Below are 21,626 nucleotides of genomic sequence, written 5' to 3' on the forward strand. Positions count from 1 at the left end.
TCCTACTGAATTCTGGAGTACAATATCTCCTGCAATATTTAAAACACAGAGGAGCAATTCCCTGCATATTGAATAGACAAGAGCAGAAGAACTTTCTCTAAGTGTACATTGCATAACACTCTGCTACCATCTACTGTTCCAAACTGTATAGGACATGATGCCTGTTCTTCTGTAGCATTATCATAAGCACATCATATCATGATTTGTTTCAGTGGTCTGTAAAATCAAATGTGTACAGCTATCGTCCTTAATGCCACTTTTACCTAAAGCACATACCTTATAAAGTTTTTTTATACATGCTAAATTAATATGTTCAGTAATTTGTCATGTGCTACCATAAGTCTCCACTGGAGGAACTAATATGCTCTTTAAGACAGAGAATAAACAGCTGAAGGTAAGTATTGAGCCTTTCTAGTCTCCCTTAATACATGATCGCTCAGTGAGATAACATTCTAACATGGCTATTCATGCCACTGTTATGCTATTGACACCAAACTCATCCTTTTATTTCTTCCTTCAGACACTGAATCTGAATGAAACGCAGCATGCCTGACACACATCATCATAGATAGCAGCTCTCAGCTGAAACAATCCCAGCAAGACTGAGCTGCTGTATATCCCTGGAGATGTATCTCCATATCAAGATCATGTATTTTCCCCAGACAGCTCTCAGATTACACCAAGAATTCTGGACAGCCAACTAGCCTACTATTGATAAGTAGTAAACCACTGCTTCAGTAAAAATCCCAGAACAGCTAACCCTCATCTACCTGAAGGCTGTTTATCAGACCATGCTCTGCAGTGAATTCCCTTCAAGCCTCCAACATGAAGTTCAACTAAACCACCATCCATTAAGTTACAAGATAGACATGCATCATGATGTGTCTCTATCCTGGAACTCCAACAGTGGAATAAACATGCCCTGGCTGTCCAAACAGTCTGTCTTTAAATGAAGACAAAAGAGCTGCCTCTTCAACGAGCACATAAATGAGCATTAATTTACATCTTGTGAAGGTTTTTGTTTCTCTGACAGGGCTTTAGCTTGATGTTATTCTTTGACACTGACATACTGAACTATCATGAGAGCATGTTCTAATGGCAATCAGAAAACACTTATAGAAATCAATCTGGATAATGATGTCTGTTGAATGCTGTAAATGTAAATGATCAATAAGAAAATAATTTACTAAACACAATGTATATGTATATGTTTTACTAAACACAATGTATATGTATATGTTTTACTAAACACAATGTATATGCCAATACTGTAGTAAACATGCATGTATGATTTGTGAAATAAAGTATTTTACAGTTTTTCTGCTGAAATGTGTCATTATAATATTTCAAACGATTATGTATGGTAAAAATAATTAATTTTATTTTACTGTCATCTCCCAAAATTAACTTTCAATAAGCTGTTTCTGTTTAGACCTGTACTGAAAAAAAGATATTTTACTCGACACGTTCACAGTAATTCATTGAACTGATACACTTCTGTCAGAAGCAAGTGATAATTAAACTGCAGGGGTCATTTATCTTGGCAAAAACATAATTAACTTAACTTAAAGTTACAGATCTGCACACTAGCTTGTGTTTTATTGGAATTCTTTAATTATTGCTAGTCTCTGTGTTCTCTGCAGGCCTATTCTTTAAAACACCAATCAGCACCATGACTCTCTTTCCCTCATGCCAGGAACCACTTAAACCTAATTTCATTTTGACTCACTCCTGTGAACATACCAGAGAGAATTTTATTAAGGAAGGCAGCCTCTAGGTATTCTAGGGTAGAACGAAGCCAGTCTTTGAGCATCGAGAAAGCTGGATGTACTAACAATAGATGCATGAGAATTGTTGTCTGTATTCATTATTATGACCAGTAGAGGCTTACAAAAAAAGCACATTCTCTCTGTATAAGCATTTCTACAGATCATGGCTTGTTGTCTCTCATTAAGATAGATAGCAGGTATAATTTCCATTAAGCCCTGGCTCACTGATGCTTTTGTTGTGGAGGCTGATTTGAGTAGACTGCTTAGTGGTTCTGCATTAGGAAGCAGGAAAGGTTTCTATGTCCCCATGGAGAGTAAGCCTGACACTTTGACACAAAGAGGTTTTCACCAGGCTGAAGTTAGGAAGGCTGCTGTTCAACGCTGCATAATTAATGATTCTTTTTCTGGCTTCTTTCTTGCATCTCCATCTCCTTCATCCCTGAGAAGCAGGACATGAAAAAAGAGTGACAATTCAGAAGCAGCTGTGATGTTCTAATCAGTTTGAATGTACAGGCAGTTCAGTATTAGTGTTTTGACCAGCAATCCATTCTCTTTTTCAAATTCAGGAAGGAGAGAAGTTCTCAGATATCAGTTGGAGCATTTAGTATGCCAGAGAGCTGGCTCTGAATTGAGCAAAAATGCACTTCACAGCCTGTGCTGTTCTGCCTAGTAGAGCTCTATATTTAGAAAAGATGGCACTCTTCAAAACCAGCACTGTTTCTCACTGAGGGAGGGAGAGAAAGAGGTAACATCTTCCCAAGACATCCAAATAATCTGTGAAAAGCTGTGATACAAGCATAAGTAAAATACCTTCTACAGAATGCAAGTTTTATACACTCCCCTGCCACTTTAATAGGAACACATGTTTCTGTTCACATCAAATGTTTAAATTGGGAAACATTTTTAGACAATACAATAGTCTCTTGATTGTTGTACAAAAAAATCCAGAAAAAGGCAGTTCTGGAAAAAGAAACACCTTGCTGAAGAGACAGAGTTCAGAGGAGAATTGTACATACTTCTTTGAAATCACCAATGATAGGAGTCACCTTCATGGGCATGTGCCCAATAAAGCAATAGCTGTATTTGAGTAGTGTTGAATTACTGTACTGTACACTGACCTTATTCCGTCAATCTCTTATTTGCAGAGAAAGGATGAGAGAAATGGGGGGGGGGGGGGGGGGTTTGCATGAATCGCTCACCTGGTTTTTAATATTTCAAAGAGCCACTTGCTTTGTGAATGTGAGCTTTCAGACTCGCATCCTGCCTCTTTTCACCAGCCTGTCATTCTCACACTTAGTGTCAGTACCCAATGTATGACCTCTAATACTCATAACATTGGTGCTAAACACACACACATAAACACCAAATACACAATCCCAATTATTCCTTCAATTATCATAGAACATTTGAACAAGTAGTTCATTTCATATATGTTCATTTGCAATATTAATACCATTATGTTTAATCTTTATTCAATATTTGACACATTTATACCCCAGATGGGTTTAAATAAAAATTCATATTTCATGCATCTTGCTAACAGCATATAGTGTTTATTTTGCCCACACATTCACATACAGCTCTAAGTTCCCTAGCTGATGTTGGCAATGGATTGTATGGCAGCTTCATGAATATGCAAATATGGTTGTTTCTGTGATTGATTACCAGCGTAGTAATTTTCGCTGCTTTTTGTTTTTCAAAAGATCTATTGGCCTTTCACAGTGAGGGGGAGAGCAGAAACAATGTGATTGTAGGAGAACATGAACAATACTGCATATCTGAACTACAACCTCATATGCAGCCTTATGAACACACTGTGTTCCATGCGTATCTTTCCATTTTCATCTATGGTTCTACTTTTTCTTCTTCTTCTTCTTTTTCTTCTTCCTCTAATTATTAATTATTAATTATTAACAGGTAATAATAATAATAATAATAATAATAATAATAATAATAATAATAATAATAATAATAATAATAATAATAATAACAATTATTATTGTTATTGTTGTTATTATTATTTTTTATTTTATTTTATTATTATTATTATTATTATTAATACTACTACTACTACTACTACTAATAATAATAATAATAATAACAACAACAATTAGTATTATTATTGTTGTTGTTATTATTATTATTATTAGTAGTCGTCGTAGTAGTATTAATAATAATAATAATAATAACAATAATAACAACAATAAAAAGAATTATTGTTATTGTTGTTATTATTGTTATTATTGTTATTATTGTTATTATTATTATTATTATTATTATTATTATTATTAATACTACTACTACTACTACTACTACTACTAATAATAATAATAATAATAATAATAATAATAATAATAATAATAATAATAATAATAATAATAATAATAATAACAACAATAACAATAATAATTGTTGTTGTTGTTGTTGTGGTGGTGGTGGGGTTGGGGGTAGTTAAGTAGTGTTTTTGACAGGTTTCATTTTATGATACAATCATATATGTAGTGTCTAATAATTAAAGTTAATAATAATACAAGTCAATGCTAGCTTTGCAAATTAGAGGGCTATGAAGTTGATATTAAACTATCTCAGGCATGGGATTGGAATTAGTCTCTATTTCAGCAGCAGACTTGTGAGCCTGACACACAAGGTAAGGTTATTAAACTGTCATTACTGAGACTCTATTAATTTTTAATGGTTAAGATGCAAAGAGAGTGCTACTGCAGATGAAGCTACAGAAAACTGAAGAACCGCTGGACCAACATAGACTGGAAAGAGAACCGGTTAGAAAACAGGGCTAGTAGCAGAACTGCTTTATTTTACATCTCATATAGAAATTATTAGTAAGAAAACTATAGATAATGTTTCTTACTGACACTAAAACATTCTCAAAACTCTACACCTACTTGTTTACACATACGTCCTGAAAATGCATAGAATGTCTGCATGGTTATCAGACTGTTCATGTATATCACTCTAAATCATAGTTTTATGGTGCATAATAATAGACCACAACAGAAATCACAACTTGCAGAACGGTTCCCATAGATAACTAAGTAACTCTTTTTTGTGGTGAGCTGCAATTGCTTGTTGATTCTTTTCATATAGCCAATAGCATAATTGTGAACACACTCAATCAAGTTTATTCCTTACATATACATATTTATGGAGGCACTCCAGCAAATATATAAAACAACTCACATTCAATTATGTACTATTAAAAAGTTAGAACATCAATCATGCATATTAACAGACTATTCAAGCTAATGTTATGTTATGCACTTTTCTTCTTTATCACAGTCCCTTGCACGGTCATTTGCTTAACAATTGAATCTTTTTTCCTGTACAGTTAGAATTTGTGAAATGTGAAATGTGGGCAGTACAGAGGTCAAGAAGCTAGTGTTACTGCTTCACAGATCCAGTGCATCAGATTCAGTCCTGTGTTCAGTAGTAGTGCAGCTGCAAATCAATACAATATCATTTCATTAGTAACACCTCAAAACAACATATTCATTATTAATGTTAACATTATTTAACTCAGGATGCTGTCAAAATTGAGTTTTGCCATGTGTTCTCCCTGTGCTTGTTCCTCCGGGTTCTTTGGTTTCTTCTCATTGTCCACAAACATGCAGGAAGATAGAAAAAAGTATGTATAGATAGATAGATAGATAGATAGATAGATAGATAGATAGATAGATAGATAGATAGATAGATAGATAGATAGATAGATAGATAGATAGATAGATAGATAGATAGATAGATAGATAGATAGATAGATCTTTATTGTCATTGCACAGTACAGGTATTCTGCAATGAAATTCAGTTTAACATCCACAAGAAGTGCAAATTGTAGCATTGTGTAAATGCCTGAAAATTAATGAATAAATGAATGAATGAATGAATGAATGAATGAATGAATGAATGAATGAATGAATGAATGAATGAATAAGAAATGCTTTTTACAAATATATTCAAAATCCATTGTCCTTAGGCAAGAAGATTCACTGCTAAGCATTTGTAAAGGAAAAGTCATATGGAGCCAGTGGGTGAATTTTTGCCTGGGGCCCAATAACAAGATTTGTTTTGTTTTTATTTTGTCTCAATATTGAAGATACAAAGTATGCTGGTTTCATAATTTATTGAACAGGCTTATGAATGCTTAGCAGATGTAGTCTAAGCTTCAAGTGCTACCCTTTTACTGAACAGCTGCTGCAGTATCTTGAGCTGTCAGACATTTATATTTATAGTCTTAAGTGCAATAACTTCCTGAAGTCCTCACTAACTAATGTGCTAAATTCAAGAATCACTGGCAATGCAAGCTTTCCCAAAAGAATACTTTGTTATCTCTAGCTCTTTGTTATCTCAATTCCATCCATTCCTTTTCTGCTTATGCTACATAAGGTCACGGTGACCTGGAGCCTGTCCCAGGTGAATTGAGGGCAAGATGTGGGGGAATATGGAGGGGGAACCAACCCATTGCATGGTACAATCACACTCACACTTAATCATACACTACAGACAATTTAAATATTAATCAGTCAGCCAAGAACACATGTTTGAAGCAAATAAATATTGTATCTTGGCCTATTTTAGATAGAAATTTTACATTTCATAATTGTGATGACCTTTTAAATGATGAAGCCTTTAGAAAATTTAAAGTGATTCTAGTTTAAAGTGTTTGTTAGGTGCTTGTGCCATCCTTCTATAGAGGAACCGTGTTCTATTCTAGCTTGCTGCCCCACAGTCTGACCTCAAAATGACCTTTAGAAATGTCACTTTAGCCACAGAGGCAGACATTGTATTGTATTGCATTGTACTGTGTGAGACGTATCTTCCCCTACAGGGAAAATGTGGAACTTCAGTCCCTGTATTCCATGAACAGGTGTAACAGCGCCATTTCAGGTTTGTATTTGAAAGCATGACCTTGTTTATGATTTTCATCTACCCATAGAATCAACAATGTGTGACGTAAATACATTTTTAATGCCATTTGTAATTCGCATTTGATGTCCAGAGGTAATGATTTTGCTGGCTGTATGTCTCGGAGCACGCTACTTTAATAACGATTTAAATAAACCGCGTGAGTACTGAATGCGGCGACCCTGAAGCGCCTTCAGCACCACGGACAGCTGCACGGCAGGAAGTGGCCGTCGGCGCTCGTTGGTTTCATTGAGAGAGAGAGAGAGAGAGAGAGAGAGAGAGAGAGAGAGAGAGAGAGAGAGAGAGAGAGAGAGAGAGAGAGAGACTTCCTGAGCTCGGCCCCGCCAGCGCGTCCCCGCCACTGCCTCGCGCGCGCTCTCTCCCACGCCGTTCCTCCCCTTCTGCGCACCGTGATTGGCTAACCGGAGCCACGGTTGGGCGCGTCAGCATCGTTGCGCTGCCCGTGCGGAGAGATTGCAGTGTCTGTCTCATCCGGCGTCCGCTGCCTCTTCGCTGGGACATAAGACGCTCTCCACCGCACCGTAGTTCAATTCACTACTCCGCCTGTACGCCGAACTAGGTTCCTCTGGTTTTACATTTTAGCAGGGTGTCGCTTTTTCTTTTTAGTCCAGTAACTGTTTTGAAGCAAAAATGTTGGACCCGTCATCCAGCGAGGAGGAATCGGACGGGATAGTAGAAGAGGAAAGCAAAGAGACGCTGGCGCCGCAGTCTGGAGGTCCTCGCGTGTCGCCGAACAGAGGAAGCGAGAGCTCGGAACGGCTGCAGCCCGGGGGCCGTGGGAACAGCGCCCGCCCCAGCAGCCCGAGCCCGTCCGCCGCCAGTGAACACGAGAAGGAAGATGTCGAGAAGCTGCAGCGGGAGGAAGAGGAGCGAAAGAAGCGTCTGCAGCTCTACGTCTTCGTTATGCGATGCATCGCTTATCCGTTCAACGCTAAGCAACCGACCGACATGGCGAGGAGACAGCTCAAGGTAAGAGAACCAAAGCAGAGGTGCATCCTCCTTTCATCTCACCTTGAGAAGCACATGCTTTTGTTTAATTCTTATAAGTTATAACAAGCATGAATATGCTTGTCGAATATATATATATATATATATATATATATATATATATATATATATATATATATATATATATATATATATATATACATACACGCATTAGCAATAATAAATGTATGAGGTCACCACAGTCCTCCGTTTTGTGGGACAAGTGGGGGAGGTGTGTGAATGAACGGGATAGCAAAAGCACAAAGATCCTTGAATTTGGGATGTAGATGCTAGGCTGAAAGTGACCCCAAAAAGCAGCCCGTCCCACATCCATGACAGCGCAAGACGACTTCCAGTTAAGTGCTTATTCCCTGAAAGGGCGACAGAGCAGCCGGACCAAAATAAAGCTCCGTCACGGCCCCAAGAGAGTCACCTGACCCACGTGTTCTCGCGTCGGGCTGATCATAGAATCTATTACCTAAATCCCTTACTAGCAAACTACCGTTTAAAATTATATCCAAAAATAGCCTACTACACCTCGTATGCCAAAAGATGGCGTACTACGTAGACAAACCATCAGTAACATGCGGTTTGGGACTTAGCTCCATCATGTCTCTCCACATTGGCTCTTTCATCTGCCTGTGACCTTAGGTGTCAGATGTTAATGTGAGATCCACTAAATGTATTTTTCCCCACTAAATATACTTCAATCTAAAATGATGAAACTTGAATTAAAGCCAGTGCGATTGACCCAATTTAGATCAGAGGAACCTTTAGTATTTACAAACAGTTGAATTTTAAATGTAGAAGCAATAAAATCTACTTTATAAAACCCAGGTAATCACTTTCTAGTTTCCTGTTTCCCCTGTAAATATTTTTCTTTTTTTTTTATCTAGAGCAAACAAACATGGTATTAAGTTCCAGCATATTTGTTCAATGTGTTGCTTTGCTCTTCTCTTTTCTGAGCACATATAGATCTTTTTTTTTTTTTTTTATCATCCAGCTATTGTTTTTCTTTCTTCCGTCCCTCCACAACCATCGGAATTAGAGTAAAGCTTCAGGCTATTGATCACAGTATGCTGCAGTGTTTCATACTGTTTCCACTGTTTGTATCTGATCCTGATCTTGCAAGTGCACACTACAGATCCCATCTAATTCTCGTCAGTTATTGATCGAGGTTGAACATTTACATTTTACAACAAGTTCTTAACAGCTTGAGGTCACAAACCATCTACAGTCGCTGCCAGATAATTAAAATCATTTGTTTCATCATAATTTTAATATAATCCTTCAAATAACTATGGCTCTGTGTTCATGTATTTTACTGCATATGACCAACATTTACAGTCTACATCTGTTTGTAGGAGGACCTTATGGCCCTAATTAAGGTTTCAATGTAACAACATTAACATTTTGTTTCAAATACAAAGACACAATACAAAATCACATATTAATCCAGTGTAGTACAATGTGAATTTTGGCCATTTCACTTTCATACAAGAAACAAGGCTCTGGTTCTCCCATTGGGAGTCAGCTGAGTTTAGTGAGTCATGGCTGGTGATATTTGGGTCATAGAAATTCATTTTAGTATTGAGTCACTCCTAAGGTCCTTAAAGCGCAAAAAAGACATTTCAATCTCTATGCAATCTAAATAATTCCCTTGAAGGACATTCATCAAGTACAAAGAATACAGGACTGATAGTGTGGGAAATGTATGCATTAAAAATCAATTTGGACTGAATTTGGACTAAAATAAATATTACTAGCTAGAAGGATTCAAATTAATTTCTTTGAACTTTTAAAACTAAGAAAATTTCCACTTCACCAATTTGCTGTAATAACAGACATGGGGATTTGTCATGCAGGTATAAATATTTAACCGAATTGAATTTAAAAACATTGTTAAATATTATCATTAATACCATTGTGAAAAAAATAATTAACAGTCATTGACTATACAGTAATGGCGCAATCATTGATTGATGATCATGTCATTAATCATGCCATTTCATTAAAAATATTTCTGTGTTAAGGCTTGGATCATTTAGTATTGCCATGAAACTTTAAGATGTATGTTAAACAAAGACTTATAGTCTGACCTTGAGTTTTGATTTATAACAACAAGATTTTGAAAATGTGTACAATATACAAAATTGTATTGAGCTTTGCATTTTTTTATTGTGGCAAACTACTTGTATAAGTCTTTTAATATATAATTTAAAAACGTTATTGCAGATTATCCTTTTTCATTTCACCAAATTAATATATTGTTTGACAAAGCAGGATGGTGGAAATATTTAGGTAAATTAATTTACTTTACCTAAGTAAATTCATTGCTGGTGGCTGTCGCTGGGTGAAATATTTATTTCAGTTATTTTTTCAGGTCTTTGTGCTATTTGCAGTAGTTGACTTGCAGTAATTCAATGGTATCAATATAAAACAGTAGTTAAATGGCATTTCTCATTTTTCTTAGAATTTAGTCTAGTATAGTGTAGTCTAACAATGAACATCATAGCCATACACATTTCATTTTTTTTAAACAAATATATTTTAACAGTGTATATTGTAACTGTCTACTGCTTAAATGTAACAACAAGTCCTTAACAAGTCCAACAATACACTGTAGGTAATCATATTAGTCATGCAGGTGACCATAATGCATCACAATTCACAAAAAGTCATACAGACAGGTAAGAAATTTTAGATTTTAGAGAAATGCAACCAAATGTGTCTTAATGAGACCTTTTTTAAGGCATACAACCAACCACAGATCAACTTCAAAGCACATATTCTCTGCAGCTGTACTAAAATGATCAAAATGAAAAAAAAAATCTAAATTGTATGTCTGTGTGTGTATATATATATATATTTTTTAACTGTCTTATTTTTATGATATTCATGCTGTGGGGATCATCAAACAAGAAGACACCTAGTGAATATGTAATGAGTAACTCAATCAGGCTTGCACTTCTGCTGGTTAAATGGGTTGTGATGAAGACTGGCTGCACTTCCCTCCTGTGCATTGAGAACCCAGAGCTGCAAGCCACATGATTACCTTTTTTTCACAAAGGGGATGCAAATCAGAGCATTATTGTGTGATTGTGTGGTTAGGAATGTATGAATGTATTCGAGTGACCAGTGTAAGAAATTCAACTGCATTTCTTCTCAGATTTTCTCGTTAGATCTTTTTTTTTTAATCTGTTGAGCTCTGTTTGTGTGTCTAAGGGATAACAGACACCTTCAGCTCTTTGCTACATTTGAAAATGATAAATATCACCATTTAATCATATAGAAGCCCAGATATGACCGAAACATCATTACAGACGGGTCTGGTTTTGTGGGATCTCATCAGTTCAAAAAGGCAAATATAAAAATCTGACTTAAGAAGAGAATGATGAAAAGCTGCACTCAACACACTCTGTCAAGCTAAGCAGAGTCGGAGATTAGGACAGCGCTGACAGCAGTGTATGCGCAAACTATAAAGTGACATTACTAGCATCTTCCTATAAACACAGACTTATTAGATTTACCATGTTTTGTATTGAATATTGTATTTGGTCATGTATTGTATTGAACAGTCATTCAGATAAGGTTCTAGGAAAGAATAAAAATTATACACTCGAAGAGGTCATGTAGTCTAGTGAAGACATGTCTCAGCAACAGCAGAGGAGACTGAGCTTGTGATCTAAAATAAGAAGTTCTTCACATGAGAGGAAATTTAATTAGATAAAGAAGGCAGATAAAGAAGAGGCTAAAAGAGGTGGCGTTAAGGGAAATGATAATAGAGTGGAAAATGCAGTATACACACCCATGCGTATGTGTGTGTAAATGTGGTATTCTGTTGGTGTTGATATGTAATATTTTAAAGCAGACTGCAAAAAGTCAGAATAGACAGAATACAATTAAGTCCAATTAAAAGCTGTCGGTGTCACTTCAGGTTTTACATGCTGCTATGTGCCATCCTTTTATTTAAACCTCAGTCATCATGGCATTAAAGAACAAAAAACTTGTGGGAATTATTTTTTTTTTGCTTGATTAAACTGCTGCCGATGCAGTGACTACAATTGGGCAAGCCGTAGACTACAGTGGAAATGAAGTGATAACAACTACATTGTTGGTTTAAACCTCCTTGGTTGACACCACAGTGTGTGTAGATGCATTGTCACATTGTCAATGAAAACCCTTATTTTAACAAGAATGGAAGAATTTGAATTATATCTTTGAATAGGTGTGAAAAGTAAATCATGACCTACAAGGAATTTGGCTGGTTCTACTCTCATGAATGAATATGAAATGTTGAGCAATTCTTGGCCTTGCCTGATTACTTCTAAAGATTCATATTGAATAATGGTAATAATAAAAATGCAGCATATTTTCTTATACAAACATAAAGGGCTAACAGAAAAGGCATGGTATTTGTTACATAAGAAAGAGGAGGTGGACTGCGCGTTCTCATCATCAAGCACAACAGCATACCAGCTGATTTAGGATCAATACAAACACACACATGCAAGCAAGCACAATAGCAGATTGCCGTATTCTAAAGATTGGCTATTTTACTCGATCCTCCCACCCACACCCGCTCACACACACCCTCATGTATTAGCTACATTCCATCTACATCTCATTATCCATTAAGCAACACCTCCCCCACTCCTACTCACACCCCGTTGGCACAGGCCTGCATAACCTTCCCTCTTCCTGAAGGTTGAATAGCATGCAGCTTTTTGCTCATGGTCTCTTATGCTAACAGTAGGAAAAATAAAGGCGCATCAGACAACGGTCACACATGTATTTCCCTGTAAAGTTCTTCTCTGAGGCGCGTGGGGTGAGACAGAAGGCATTCCTAGATGGATCCTAGATGCCATTTTGCTGAGCGTGCCATGTCATACACATCAATTCCTTATTTTTAACTCGAATTGGATAGTTCCAGACAAATGCTTGCACCCCCACATGCACATTAGCTCGCCTTTGCAGGTACACACATTATTTCATGTGCCAGCTTTTACACATGGGCACGATTGTAATCTCTCCTAGAACAGCATGTAATTGAGAATGTACAGAGCATGCAGAGATACTCTTGATGGTATGTAAATATGTCTACCTATCAAACTTGTACTTGTTTTTTTTTTTCTGTCCAAACACACAATTATACATAGAACAAGTAAGAATATATAATCTGTATTATGGATCGTATATATATTGTTGAATACGTGTATAGTTGTATATAAATGTTAAATAAGAATTGTGACTTTCATTGCATGTACAAATTTCTATATGCTTTTTAGTTTAAAATTCAAAAACACATGCACTTACACACAGGGTGCACACACACCACCTACACCAATGCATATACTATATAAGCTTCCAAACATCACAGCCATGTTGGTGCACCTTCAAACCCACCACCTAGTGTATTTCTGGAAAGTGGGAAGGAACTGGCAATCCCAGAGAAAACCCACACCAGAGAATATGCAGCGAGGCTCCTCACAGATAGTGAGGACAGAAGACCAAGATTTTCGTGCATGTCTAAAATGCTGAGCATGTAGTGATTTTATTGTAAGTGTTCTGCAGTGCATCTTTCAGATTTCAGTGCATTGGGGCTAATCAGCCACCATAATCAAACATCAAAATTCTGTGACTAATTATTAAGATCAGAAAAATAAATTATTTAATTAGGACAAAATATGAAACGGTACAAATGTTGATTACAATGTCCACAAATGTGGCAATACCTGCAATTCAAGCACTCAAAAAATCATACCTGGTGGACTGTTTCTCAATATTGATATTAAATGGATATACTAGATAATATTACATGTCATTGCCTCCAAATAAAAAACTTCACAAGTAAAACTGACTGTAAAACTGACTGATTTTTTTAAGAGGTAATCTAAATGGCCTTAAATACTTATTAGTGTAAAATTCACAATATATGCATGAAACACATGCATTTTATCAAAAGCATATACACACATTCATACCAATGCATATTGTACACTATATGAGCTTTCAAACAAGCTCTGTTCTTAGATGATAAGGCTTGTCTTGTGCATGGGCACACAGTGTAATCATGCATAAAATAAACAAAAGCTTGTTGCAAACAGCTTGTTTGAGAATAATTCATGAGATTTTCACCCCACATTTTGAAAATTTGATTTGTTCAACTAAATAATTTCTTATTCATCAGACCATTTGAATTGTCCATTTTCATAAAATAGACAAATTCTTTCATTTTTTTTCTATAAGAAAATATTTTGCCCTTCAACCAATTAACCTGCTCTGATACAGATATTTACACATCTGTTTGTGTTAGGTCAGTGTGCAGGTCCACCTTGTATCTGCTGTAATCCTATTAGCTATGATAAATTTCAAAGATTGTAACTTATACCTTAGGTGCTGTGAAATGAACTGATAAAATCACACAGTAGACAGACGATACCCTACAGTATATCACTGATGAGAGATCGACTGCGTCATTAAACTGGACCATTGAGGTCAGCAGAGGTGAAGCAAGAACAAATGCTTTGAAATGGTCTATAGTCGTTCGACATTGCTCAGAGAGCTCACAGTAAATTTGGTAGATATTTCTATCTCTAGAGCACACGGTTGCTCAGTGGTACCATTTATGATTACATATAATTGATTTAAATATAATGGAAAAACTACATAATAGAATGCAAAAAATTTTGCCTTTCATGACTAGCTAATTACAGAATATGAAAGACTATGATTGCTATGTGATGTATTATTTAAAGCTCTAATGATTAATGCACATTATGAAGCTGGATGTGGTGCTTTTCCACTGGTTATTCTGAGTATATATGAGAAACCAGGTTTACATTAACTCATATAGTTTTCAATTAAAAAGTGAGAAATCGACTTCAATGAACTCACTGTCCTCTCTGAAAACAATTATATTTACAGCATTTAGCAGACACCCTTATCCAGAACTAAAAGATGTGCTTTACGGTTCTTATTAAAACACGATAGCACAAATAGGTATGTGTCTAAGAATATTATTAAGCTCAAACCCTGTTACAGAGGAGATAAAATTCAGGTCTTCTTATTTTTTAATTACTAAGAGGTGGGTGTTCAGTCTTCATTTGCAGACAGCCAAAAGAAATCCCCTGATTATGGTGGCCTAAAAAAAAGGCAACACAATGCAAATGCAAAGTGGTGCTGCTGTGGAATCCTGACTTCAACCCCACTCAACACCGTTGGGATGAATTTGATATACGTTACAGTAATACATCGACTAAAAAAAAATGCCTTTAATTTTCCCAGCGGATGCCGGCTGCTTTGAATTTAAATGCGTGAATGTTTCCAGTGCATTGACAGTTAGTGAGAACATTCTGCCCCCTGTCAGTATCCTCTCGAAAGCCTTCTGTTGTGTTGTGGCTGGATTTGCATGTTGGAATGATATATAAATGAATAATTCACAAATACATAATTGATTCATTCATTCATTTCCTATAAGCACTTTATCCTGGTCATCTGGATTCAGAGTATATCCCTACAGGCCTACGGCCTATCCCTACATACACACTACAGGTCCATTGCAAGACACCATACACACAAATCAACACACATCTAGGGGCAATTCTTTAAAGCTTATCCACCTGCTTGCATGTTTTTGGAAGCTGAGAGGAAACCAGCAAACCCAGAGGAAAAGCCCACACAAGAGAACATGCAAAGAAACTCTACACAGACATTAACCTGAGTTCAGAGGACCCAGGATTTTGCATATTATCTATACATTTGCAGTGCTGCACAAGTAGTGATTTTGATGAAAGTGTTCAGCAGTGCATCTTTCAGTTCGCAGTGCATTAGGGTTTGACAATCACCATGATCAAAGCATCACATTTTTTTCCACAGCCTAACTATGAAGACCTGCAAAATAAATGATTTAATGAGGAAAAGGACAAAATAGGAAAGGATACATATATTCCATTCAGTGTCAACAAATGTAGTGACAATACTTTGTGAAATTTACATAAATATTGCTAGTACTTGGTTTTACTAGCAAATATTACTATTTCATACCTTCCAAAAAACAAAGGCTCATCACACCAGGAATGCAAAATCGCTTTATTTTTGAAAACAGAAAAAAAAGAAGTGTAAATCTGGTTGATCTGCTTGAGACCAGTAGATAGAAGGTTTAGAATGCTCCTTAGAAATGGCGAGGCCTTTCTTTTGGCTCAGTCTGTACTGAAAACCACTTCAGCAGTAAATCTGCGATCTTTCATCAGAAAGAGAGTGAAATGATGGGAGGTTCAGGGAGGGAAGGTGTACAGGGAGCTAAGGAGTAACTGGAACGTGCTGTTCTCCGTACAGTTCTCCCAGAGATCCAGACTAAGCCTGCTTGGTTTTTCATTGCATCTAGCTGCTGTTTGTTCTTGATTAGTGTGCTGGATATGAATGAGATGCAGATGATGCTCTACTGAATGCTGTGTATATACACAAAGGGTATGTCTGTTTGCTTTGGTCCTTGTTTGTGGAACTTTGTATTGTGGTTGAAATATCCTTAAGTAAATATTGCAAAAACCTGCAAAACCTGCAGCAGGAGTTTTTTTTATTATTATTTTATTATATATTATTATTTATTTAAGGATCTTGTTTTCTGTGTGACTGGATGTTTCTTTTATGAGTTCCTTGTACTCTGTACTTTTAAATCATACTCATGGTTTGAAAGGAAAATTCAAACTTCCCTTAAAATGGTTTCTTCCCTAAAATACAAACATGTTTATATTGAAATACATAGGAGGTGAGTAGCTATTCTGGTCCTAGCTTGTTGGTAGTTGCTGTTTTTCTATTGTTCCTGTGACATGTGTTCTGCTGTGGTGTCAAAGGGGCATTTCTAGCACAAAGAGGTTTAGCAGGAGAAAAAAGAAAGCAAGAAATTCTTTTCTCAGTCACTATGCTCAGACTTATAGTTTAACATTGTAGTGCAGCAATTGGGTTTGCCTAGTAAGCAATCTACAATATGACAAGCAGAATGGCATTGACAGTGGTATAAGTAAGGCTTTGGAAACGTTATCTATATGAGCAGAGCGTGTAGATGAGTAGGTGAGAAAGCTGGGGAGAATAAAGACCTAAAGCGCTGCTGCATCAGTCTTTTTAGGTAGAGAAGAAATAATGGCTAAATCTCTCTGCTGCTGCTATCAGCACTGAGAGTATTGCTAGAGTGTAAAATAGAAATTGGTTGCCAAATTAAGCCTGGAAGCTGCTGAACAAGTTGGATGTTTGAATATGCACATGAATATGCTATACATGCTTTGCTGTGGCTTTACCTCAGCAGCATAACCAGCATAACCAAGCACTACATACACTATATCACATCACCTTTCAATATGCAGGTGTTTATGGACTCGGTGTTTAAATGGCAACTCTAAACCAGGAAACTGACACTATCCGTTATATCCTCCTGGATGGAATATCACAACAAGCAGAATGTACAGTCTATGGCAACGCAAATTCAGAACGACATCAAGAGCACGAGAAAAGGCAAACTTCATGTTGGGCTCTATGTATATTTTAGGAAAAAAAAAACAGATAGTGCGCCAGCTCAAGGTTGGCTACCTCTTTGATGAAATGTGTGTGCGTCATGATCATAAAATATCCTCCTCACTTCTTCTTTAGCTTCTCTGCTTCTAAATTTGGCAAGCACCTTCATTTTTTATTACCCATTGAGTACTTACATAATATAAAGCAAAGGTCCTTTTCCTTCCTTTGTCTCGTTCTCTCTGTGTGTTGACGAGCCAATATGGAGGTCTAATCCTAGAAACATCTAATCCATGGGAAATTTAGTTGCAATTTTTATTGTCTTGGTAAAAGTAGATTTAATTTTATGTATTACAAACTACGAACATGCAGGCTTTAAAATGTAAGCACAATATATCTTTCTCCTCAACATATTTGAACCCTAAGTGAAAATTCCTGCCCTTGTGCAATTATCATGGTACACACACACACACACACACACACACACACACACACACACACACACACACACACACACACACACACACAAAGATACTCTGAAATAAATACAAGACTGCTCTGAAATTGAATTCTTAATTAATTTCTTAAATATCACAAATCCTACTGAAATGCATAGCATATATAAAACACTTATATCAAGAAACAAACGTGCCAAGGTGCATTTCACCATGTTATGTTAAACACATGTGGCATCGTGTGAACACACTCACATATAAAAATAAAACTGCATGGCTTACATGTGAAAATTAATACATCATGTGAGAAAATCATCTGTGAACTGACTGACTGACTGACTGACTGACTAACTGACTGACTGACTGATCCCTATTGTTAAAGCACGTGTGACCAGAAGCCGCTTGTGACACCGGGTAGATTTAGACTGGTTTTAGGCATAACTAAAACGTAACCAAGCAAAACAAAGAAGTGTGAGGAAGCCTGTGAGATCATTTTGCATTGCAGTTGTTTACAGGTTCAGGGAATAGTCAGTTTGGCATTTTCACAAAATGAGATGTGATCTTTGACCACTGTTCACTGTCCCTTACTAGCCTGTGTCTAGAGTTGCTTAACACTAGAAAAACTGCTTAAAATACAAGCAGAGCACACAAAAAGAGTAGCCATGAGTGTGCTGTATGGTGATGAAGCATATGTAAATCAGAACCATTTGACAAATACTGTTGTCATCGAATGTCCTTCAAAAGCTGTAATTCCTATAAATGCCTATAATTTTGAGAAACTCTCTCATAATTTGAACACTGTCATAATGATAAGAAACGTTCTTGTTATTGTGGCTTAATAAATAGATTTATTTTTCCTTCAAGTGGAGGAGACAAGCTTCCATCATCTGCTGGTTGAATAATTGAGAAGTTAGATTGTGTAAAATAAAGATGAATATCCAACAAAAGCATATTGTTGGAATAAGGACAGAGAAGAATTTGTGTTCCTCAGATGCTTTTAAAGTCACTGTGATATGTCAAAAGCTTGGCTTGTCTAGTCTTGTTTCCAGTCCAAGAGATATAAAACAAATAAAAAGAACTAAATATGTTCGAGTAAAAACTTATGCTAGGTTACATAAAGAAATATGGGATGCCTGGTGTATGTTGGATCAAAATAGAATTTCCGACACACGACTAAAGGATCGCCATCACAGTCAGGCTTTTAGCAAAAAATTGGTGATGCTAAGTCACACTTTCTCAGTGTACTTCACACTAACAGAGACTGGCCATCTGTACAAGTGTGCATGTGTGTATGTGTTCTTTGCCCTTGTGCTGACATATCAAGGCTGATTTATGTGTTTGTCCTTTCTAGTCTTCTCTAGTGAATCTGGCTGCCATAGAGCAACCCTTATTAAGGGTGCTTTGAACAAAGGATTGATGTGTAGGTTAGATGTAGGCGGAGATGCAGCGTGAGCAATGCCGCAATGCCAGACATAACGAATGAGTGAAACCAGTGACTGAAAAATCATTAAGTAAATAGGACTCAAGTGCTTTTAATGCGATTAAGAAAGCAACCTATATGACCTATGCTTCCTTTTTGCCGAACTTGCATCCATGTTCGCTTTCGTTTCCCGAATGAGACGCACACACAGAAATAGATACATTAGATACTTGTTTTAAGAAATTTACACTATAAGGGCAAAAGTTAGATAGAAATGATTTGACCATTTCACCCATATGTGCTTTCTGAACATCTATTGCTGTTGTAATAACTTCCACTCTTTTGAGAAAGCTTCCCACTAGATTTTGGAGTGTGACTGTAGTGATTTGTTTTTGTTCAGCCATAAGTGCATTAGTGAGGTTACTGATGTTAGGTGAAGAGGCCTAGGGTGAGGACTCTTAGGACTTTGCAGGACTCTTGAGTTCTTTCACTTCAGGAATTTTAATGCTATAGCATGCAAAGACATTCTGTCCAGTTGTGTGCTTCCAACTTTGTGGCAACAGTTTGGGGATAGAGCACATATGAATATGAGGGTCAGGATTCTGTACATGTGTAGTTCATTTCTACTATAATACTATTGTAGATAATATTTACATGCTGTACATAATTGAATTAAAAGAACAAGAAATAATTTGGGGATTTGGAGAACCCTCTAATCCTTGACAGGCAAATCTGTTTCTCTTGGTGAAACACACCTGCACGTCTGTCCTATAAGAGTAAACCAAGATAGCTGAATTTCAGTAGCTGAGCAATGAAACATCTTTAAGATGTACAAGTCCAGTTGTTTAGAAGAAATATTCAAAAAAAAGCTGAATGACCCCAACCCCATTCATACTGATAACATACCTGACAACATTGATTACTTTTTGCTTATTTTTTTACAACATGAAGACAAGTTCGGCAAATAATGAAAGGACTAATAAAGCATGTGTGTCCATTTCTATGCAAGTGAGTGCGAGGACATTAGCAACGAGATGAACACACAGATGGTGCTGTAATGCCTCACAGGCACACTCTACATGGTACTTTTCCACCTTCCTCCCACACCAGAATCTATCTCACATGCAGCAAACTCTCTCTCACACACATTCATTTCTGTTCTCCCCCACACAAATACACACACACACCCCAGAATGATTATTTCTCTAGAGAACAGTAGACCACAACCAATTAAACATCGAGATGCTTCAGGCAAAATAATGGAATAATGGACAATTCTAATTCTCCTCATTCTGACATATTAGACAGTGTGCTTCTTATCAGAAGATTAGAAGACAATTTTTATTTCTTTTCATTCATATTGAATTCCAAATTTTTTAAACATATCTCATGTCATACAACAGGACCACCAATCTGAGAGAGCAAAAGTGCCACAGTGTGTTTTGGTGAATACATTTCTTTTTTTGTATTGTTCAGTTGTGAATTATACAACTAAGGGTAAAGAATGTTGAGTATTATTATTATTTAATTATTATTTTATTTTATTAATTATTATTATTATTATTATTATTATTATTATTATTATTATTATTATTATTATTATTATTATTATTATTATTATTAATGTTGTTGCTATGTTTATTTCTTTTTTAATTTTTACTTCTTTTTTATTTATTTACTATTAATAATTAATATTAATTAGTATACGGATATGAAACTAGTTATATCTATACAAATTAAAAAAAGAAAATGTCAATATATACATGTTGAGAGATATTTATGCATGTTATTATTTAGAGAGTAATACACCTGATCCAGATGAGAGTTCTGGTAAACAGTTCATCAGCTAGCTTATTGTGTGTTTATTAGATGATTTATTATGCACATTCTTAAAATTTATTAACTTTCTTAATGTTTATATTTATTTCTGCTTTTCATAATAAACACAGTTAATGAACTTTTGTTAATGAACCAATCTCACATGAGCTTCTGCTAATGAACCTATTCACTCCAAGACTAAATAAATGAGCTCAACCATGTCATTAGCGGTTATCAGTTTCTGTCACTAGCATTTTCCTTTTTAGTAAAGTAAATATACAAATGTTGACTTTTGTGAGGAATGTTCTTGCTAACATATTCATTTGTAACAACATTTAAAAACATTCAAGTGTTTTTACAAAGCATGTTAGCTAGCTTAACCGTCCAACTGCTAGCAACATCTATCATTTAATTAGGTTAGTTAGCTGGGTAACTTTGTTGTAAAGAATGGCAACTTATATTTTTCCTGCTTATATTGGTATTTACTAGGTAATTATATAATGAGGCTTTTAAAAGGTCCAGTGAATTTGGTGCATAGTATGTACCAAACCAAATCTGTAATAGGCTAGTGATAGCATGCTAAGATTATACAGAATTACATTCTCTCATTTGGCTTTTTTAAAGCTCTTCTTTATTTTTACCTGTTTGCTTTATACATGTTTAAATCAGGTTCATCCAACAATCTCGATTTTTCAAAAATATAGACAACATATAGATATATGTTTGTCTAATGGA

At 36.0% G+C, this 21,626-nt stretch overlaps 1 protein-coding gene across 17 annotated transcripts in view; it reads left to right on the forward strand.

Moving 5' to 3' along the window:
* The first annotated feature begins 7,087 nt into the window (after positions 1 to 7,087).
* Positions 7,088 to 21,626, forward strand: part of cadpsb (Ca2+-dependent activator protein for secretion b) — a 71,358-nt gene continuing 56,819 nt past the window's right edge. For 6 of the 17 annotated variants that reach the window (XM_027147099.2, XM_047813804.1, XM_047813805.1 and 3 more), the window contains exon 1: positions 7,092 to 7,676. In XM_027147099.2, the coding sequence (XP_027002900.1) occupies positions 7,338 to 7,676 (339 nt within the window). In that variant the 5' untranslated portion in view covers positions 7,092 to 7,337. Of the gene's footprint in view, positions 7,677 to 21,626 lie in introns of all 17 variants that reach the window. The other 11 variants (XM_027147096.2, XM_047813802.1, XM_027147106.2 and 8 more) reach the window with 4 other exon arrangements.

This window comes from Tachysurus fulvidraco, chromosome 5 (genome assembly GCF_022655615.1).
Source record: "Tachysurus fulvidraco isolate hzauxx_2018 chromosome 5, HZAU_PFXX_2.0, whole genome shotgun sequence".
Taxonomy (NCBI): Eukaryota; Metazoa; Chordata; class Actinopteri; order Siluriformes; family Bagridae; genus Tachysurus; species Tachysurus fulvidraco.